This window comes from Streptopelia decaocto (assembly GCF_964273445.1).
Source record: "Streptopelia decaocto genome assembly, chromosome: 1".
NCBI classification, from domain to species: domain Eukaryota; kingdom Metazoa; phylum Chordata; class Aves; order Columbiformes; family Columbidae; genus Streptopelia; species Streptopelia decaocto.
The window spans coordinates 25,159,323-25,166,280 of NC_138663.1; the positions used below are offsets into that span (position 1 = coordinate 25,159,323).

At 37.9% G+C, this 6,958-nt stretch overlaps 1 protein-coding gene across 1 annotated transcript in view; it reads left to right on the forward strand.

Annotated features, from left to right (window-relative positions):
- The window catches only part of FAM3C (FAM3 metabolism regulating signaling molecule C), a 29,765-nt gene extending 25,085 nt beyond the window's left edge, over positions 1-4,680 (forward strand). The window contains exons 9-10 of the mRNA XM_082059613.1: positions 1,826-1,952; positions 2,934-4,680. Coding sequence (XP_081915739.1) covers positions 1,826-1,952; positions 2,934-3,023 — 217 coding nt within the window. The 3' untranslated portion in view covers positions 3,024-4,680. The remainder of the gene's footprint in view (positions 1-1,825; positions 1,953-2,933) is intronic.
- Positions 4,681-6,958: the final 2,278 nt, after the last annotated feature.

Genomic DNA, 6,958 nt, shown 5'->3' on the forward strand with positions numbered 1-6,958 from the left:
CTGAGAAAAGATCTTATTTCAACAAGAAGACAGTGAGGGCTTATGGTCAGTTCAACCAGCTGACCAACTGTATTTTCCCAAGGATATCTGTCTTTTTGGAGATGTACTGACTGGTTTTCCTATTGCTGATAGTTCATTCTGTCTTACGCTAGTAAATTCAGATATGTCCAGACATAGGAACATGACTGTGAGAACCTACCCTGGTGGAAATGGGTCTGTTCCACCCAGCACTTTTCTTGGATCAACTCCAAACCAGAGTTTGGTGGTTACAGGGGTGCAGAGACCATTCCCAATAGGCCTTGCCCGTATCCTTCCTTTTGAAGTCTGAGGTTACTCATGTGTGTCCTGTACTTGTAGGCCTCAGTGTCTGCAGCCATTCTACCCTAAAGATGTCCAATTTATTAATGTAGGAGTAGCCTAAGAGGTTTTAGTTCTCTTTAACCATTCTCTTCCAACCTTCCCAGCATTACTGTACAATTTGTATTGTAATCTACTCCTCACTTAAGTCATCGTGTCCAAAGGGTTGCTTTTAAAAGTGAAAATTAAGATTATTTTTTTTTCCTTTTCCTCTGTTGTTTTAATAATATTTGACTTTTTTCTTATGTGTTCTTATTCTCTTTTGGTTCAATTTGTTTTCCACTGCTTGTGTGTATTTTGGATATAGGAGCAACTTTCCTGTGACCAACTCATGACTTTATAGTGTGCTATATTTGCAGTAAATAGTTAAGTGTCCATATATTCACTGCTTTTAGGAGAAGAAAGCAATTTAATGTTTCTTGGTTTGTTGCTTTTCTTCTCTCTGCTGTTTTTAATTTCCTCTTTGATATTTTAGATAAGTACAATTAGTTTGTTTCAATAATCATGTCACAGCTGATATTTTTGAAAGTTTGTATGTAGATATCAGCTGAACAAGAAGGTGAATTAGATCCATTCATGCTGACAGCCAGAAATTGCTGTTTATTAGTGATATTACATTATTAGTGAAAACCTTACTACTGGTGGTTGATGATAATTATAAATTGCGGTTCTTGAAAACAATTACAATTGTGAAGACTCAATATGTTTAAAAGATTAAATATTATACATATACATATACATATATATATATATATACACACACATATAAAAGCTGCCCTAGTGCTTCAGAGACTTGGAGCTCAAGTTCTGAAATAACCTCCAAAGTACTTAATAGTTTTCATAATTTTAACTAAAGTGAGTCATACAACTATATCAGGCAAATACAGTAATTGAAAGGAGGAAATAAAGAGCTGTTATTTGGAGGTTTTGGAATGGTAACTTGTCACCCTACAGAACTGTTTTCCCTTCCATACTAAAATTATTCTACTTGGACCTACAGGTACTGAACCGTGCTGTGAGGCAGCATTCTCAATGAATTTACCCAAGCAGACAAAAAGTTCTTTCATATTTTTAGGTTATTCTTCTAACGTAAAATAGCTTTTACTTTATCTAGACTTTGGCTTGAACCTGCAAACAGTGTTTACTTTAAAGGTTGACTTTTTTAGTTGCTTGGAGAATTCATAATGTGACTTGAGATGTGTGTATAAATTCTCACAGGAGGGGGTTCTTGGCATTTGTTGGTGTACGAACAGGTTCGTGTGCTGGTTCCGTGAGATGATAGTATTAAAGAGCAGAGCTCATTAGACCCGGTGATTTCAGAACTAGCCTGATCTTGCCCAGATCTTGCCCAATATTCACTGACTTAAACTATATATAATCAAATTAAAGCTTAATGGTCTGTTGAAACAATGAAAGCTCTAAGGATGTGTCTTTTATTCACATACTGAACTTTTCTGTTTTATTTAAGGCTTAATGAAGAAGCACGGAAACTGATTGCTGACCTGGGGAGCACATCCATTACGAACCTTGGCTTTAGAGACAACTGGGTCTTCTGCGGTGGAAAAGGAATTAAGACTAAAAGTCCATTTGAACAGGTCTGTGATTCTGTAACTTACTGGAATTTGACAGCTTATGTTAATAAAGGCATAGCATGTTTTGTAAATACCATGTGTTTGTTCAAGATGGGTATCTATTGCAGTAGTGACACACTGTTGTTTTCCAGTTTATTCTTTGACCAGCCTCCTTTTAATTGTACAAAAAAGATTATTTTGTGATTCACAAATAAGAAAAAAATCTTGTGGGGTATATCTTAGTATCCCAATAACTAGATTATTTATCTTTTTAGTGAATCTAGTTAAACTGAAGGCTTAAAAACTTACTGCCTAACACTTGTGTTTTAGTTGCACTAACAATGCAAGACCTCTGACAGATAAGTGGTAGTTAAGGTGGTGGTGGTGTTCCCAGCTGTTTGCTTTGCTCTTCTGGCAAAAATTATTGCTGCTATAGCTAAATCTGTGAATTTGAATATGTTCCCATACTTTAGCTGTTAAAATTCAACATGTGTTATTATTACCTTTAATTACCAGTAGAGGTAGCTTTGTACTAGGGGAGCAAGGAAGGTGCGTGTGTGTTCTCTTTTGCCAGCTTTGCAAGGGAGTGGAAACCAGTGCAGGAGCAGTGGCAAACTCTTGGAGGCAGTGATGTCTTACCTGACTGCAGAAAAAAACTTGATCATTCAGTGTTAAATACAGTTCTTAAAATTCTCACTATTCATTTTCAGTGCCTTGTAAATTTAGTATCCTTCTTTATGTTTTCACAGTGGTTCATGTTTTAATGCAGTTGGTCTTTTTCTTGCTTGTCTCTCTTCCTAAATAAACACCCACGATAAATTTTAAAAATGTTTTCCAGTATGGCTTAACTTCTTAGCATACACTTGGCTGAGCAAGTACAGTAAGTGATGTCTTCTCTTTGTGACCTGAAAATAGGTAAATAAAATGTCTTTTAAAGCTGTGAGTTAAAGCAACAGGATAAAAATGGCTTTACATTAACAGCAGATTGATGTTTTCTGTTTATAGCACATAAAGAACAACAAGGACACAAACAAGTATGAAGGCTGGCCAGAAGTTGTTGAGATGGAAGGCTGTATCCCTCAGAAGCAAGACTAAATTCCAACAAAAGCAAAGGAGAAAGAACATGGAAGAAAATGCACTTTCTGCTATTATTAGGGAGAGGGCTATGAAGGAGACTGTACTGTAAATAATATTTTTAAAGCATGCAACCATCTTGTCGGTGTGTGCATGAGCACTGACATTTTGAATATTGGGATTATTTATTGCTAACACACGTAGAAATCCTTTTTGTAAATATGTCCAAAATATGAGAAACATCAAATCATTTCTATGCAGATTTCTTTAAAAGCACAGTATTTAGTTTGCCTGTGGTAAATAATATCTTGTCAACTGGCTAATAAATTGCATATGTGGATAATAAACAGATCCTGACAAATGTTTTACTGTTCTCTTAACAGTGTAAAGTTGCTGTGAGTATGTAACCATTGTGGAATATTGTAGGTTTTAGTGATAAGTTAATAAAGAGCTTTATTTTTTTTTTTTCTTATCCTCTGCCTTTTTAATGGCAGCATCACTTTTTATTAAAGCTATTTGGTTATTCTAATACCAACTGCTCCAAAAATTTATTTTGTTATCCACCATCAAAACTGAATAATCAACAAAGGAAGAACACATGATAGTGTAACACAGATATGCCGTGAGAAGCACAATATAGATTATTTTTATTAGGGGAAGAATGAAAGTAAATATATAGTGTGCATGATATTTAAAAGCGACGTGGAAGGATTTGTACTTAACTTGAAAAATATGTTTACTTTGTAGAAGAGACTTGGCATGTTAAGCAGCAGTACTGTGGCTGACTTGTTGAGCTTTAATTGCAATTTCTGTACTGCTGCTTAGCCATCGATTGTGCCTGTGGCTGTTCAGCTATAGGGGCCAGACACACAGTGAATGTGCATAATGGAATAGCTTCCTCTTTTAGTTCTAACAGCAGGAATACGTTTCTCACCCCAGAGAGCCTGTTGGAAAGCAGGCTGCCTTCTGGGGGGAGTTGTTCCAGGACACGACTGTGCACCTTTACAACCTGCGTTACATCCACTGTGAGCTGAGGCAATTTGTTCTTGCAGGGAGATGTTAGAGGAAGCGTTGCGTCTTGGGTTATGCAATGTGTGACATCTAAACTTCACTGACAATGTTTCCTTCATCGTTTTTTCTTACTGGAAGACAATGGACCAAGTTGAAGTGGCCTTATTTTTTAGCGTGTATCAGAGCTGTCAGAACAAATTGCTTTCTTTGGAAACTTCTGTTTCTTTTAAGTAGGGCCAGCTTGAACTTCTGCTGAAACTAAGTTAGTATGAAGGAACTGATGGTGGTTGTATTCACAAAATAGGGGCTGGCACAGATCTCTGTATAATCTCGTGGAGCTTTTTGTCAGGAGGCCTGGTATAATCTTCAAAAACTTCCAGCTCCTACCGCTGGGCAAAAGCCACAAAGGATTTTTCAGGAACCCACAGTGTGAGGTGGACACAGTGACGCTCTAAATGCCATTATTGTTGTCTTCTGAGGCAAATTTAACTCTGTGCACTAAAACTTTCAAGCAATATTGGGAATTACTTTGTAAGTCGAATAACCTGTGATACCAGAGTAAGACTGGATTCTGAGTTGTTCTGTATGTTTAATTAGCTTGTTAAATAATGTGGTTTTCCCTCAAGTTTAATGTAGAACAGCAATAAATGCACCTTATACAGTGAAACTGCTCTTGTCAAATCTTTCACATTTTCTTACGTAGGCAAGCATGTAAATGTAATGAATATTTTTTAATCAAAGTAGCCCCCTCTGTTTCTATCAATTGGAAAAAAAAACCCTTCTGTTTCATAACATTAGACTATTGTGGAAAAACTAACTAAGTTCTGGAATGTTTTGCAGAAATACTGTTCTGTTGGTGTATATGCCAGTATTGGTTATGCTGCTATTGGGATAACACCAGAATAATTGTGAAGCTACTTGGCAAGAGCTTAAGAGAAAAAAAAATTGTCTGCATTAATAGTTTCTCTGGACTACGCTTGTCTTCATTCTTTTGGTTTTGAATGCCAATGAATATTTCATCAAATTAAAAAGTTCAAATTTCCTCTACAAAACTAAATGGAGAGGAAATAAGACTGAAGGCGGACCTTTTTTAGCCCCTCTATCTTTCCAATTATTTTTTCCAGCAATCTGAATTAAGTAAATATATTGTCACTCTTTTAACCCCTTAAAGTTGTATTTGCCACAAACCACTTAAATAATGGATTTTAAAGCAGTAAAGTAGTAGGATTACTTTTGTAACTACTTAAATTTGATTCTTGTTATTTTAATGGAAATCTTTGTCATGTTCTGTAACCTGTATACTCACAGCTTTATCGTATCATATTTAATAAGACTCTCTTCAAATATATAAAACTTGTACTGGAGTGGCCACCCAAGTGGGCTCTCCTTGCTCTTGTCCGTCATCCTGGTCTGTTGACTTGCCACAATCTAGTCATGGTTAGTTACAGTACCTCCTGTTGAGGTAAACTTTGTGATGCTTACTCTTGAGAAGTGAGACTTTTTGGTATTCTCTGTGCATTTCCTTTGAGTTACCAAGCACAAAGATGACTTTTCTGGCCTCCTTGATCTCTCCCACAGCTGGGGGTAGAAAGTTGTTGGTTTTGAAGATGAAGACGTGGTGTACAGGTGGCTTTGTGCAGAAGTACCTGTGAGTGACAAAGCTGTAGGATGTATATTGTCCTACATGAGATGATGGGAACATTAGTGGCATCTTGCACACTTGTTGAGAACAGAGCAGTGAGGGAAGGAAAGAGAAAGATTGTGGGGTATATCTACCTCAAAAATGCAGCTGTGAGAAGACGGGAGGAGGACACAAGGAGGTTGCAACTTCATTTACCCTGAGGAGCCACCAGCTTGGGTCCAAGCCACCTGAAGTCTTCATTGTAAACTGCAGCTCTCCATTGCTGTGCTGGTGTTGCCTGATGTGGAGAACAGGAGCCTTAAGAAAGAAGCCAAAGGGGAGCTCTGCCTTGACATGCCCTCTGTATCTTTCCTAGTGTCTCTCACGGTCAAACTTAGAGGCTTTTACAGCTTTAGTTTCCTGAGTGCTCATTCAGAAAAAGCTTCTCTTTGTTTGGCATGTTTTGCTTTCCAGATGTCTGTCTTAGTTCCCTCAAACATTGACATGACTGCTAAATGCTTGATGTGCATTTAATGTCCCCCAAACTGTTTGAATTATCTGCAGCCTGACTGCTTTTCAAGAATGAGCGTACTAATAAAATAGAGGCTGGTGGATAACTCCAGGAGGTTGAATAAAATAATAATATTGCCATCATAAGTGTTGACTGACCCATCCCATGTAAGGGTGGGAAGTTCTGTAGTTCCTCCCTAAACGGACTTGGGTCATGGCTAAGGTAGATGCCAAGCAAGGGACATTTATTGATGAAATCCTCTTCAGTTTTACATCTGTAAGGCCATACCCTAGCCCCAATACAAGGCACCTGGCTAAGAAAATTGAAAAAGAAACCTGGAAGGCTGGATGGGAACTTTGAGGTCAAAGCAGGCAGGTGCAAGAACGGCTCTTGGCCTGTTCGGTGGTACCACGAGGTGTCAGTGGCTTCTGGTGCTGTACTAGAGGTAGGAGGGACACTGGTTCTGGCCCTCTGAGCATTGTGCCAAAAGGATGCAAACACTTGGGCTCAGCCACCTCCTGCTGCTGCCTTCCTGGAGGTGAAAAAATGAAGAATGTTTTGTTACATTTCTGATTACCTTAATATGAGCTTACAATGACTTTTGGTTCTTCCCCACTGCTCTTGTGATTGTCCCTTTCAGCCTTACAAACAAGATAAAATTCATCCTTCATAGACTCAGGTGATCTTCCTCAGATGTCTCTTCCTATTCTGAACTATCCATCTAGACAGTCTGTCTCATGTGCCATCCAAATAATCTTTGCTGAAAAGTAATTACTACTTCTTTGCAAGTTAAAAATTGGTGACTCCAATGTC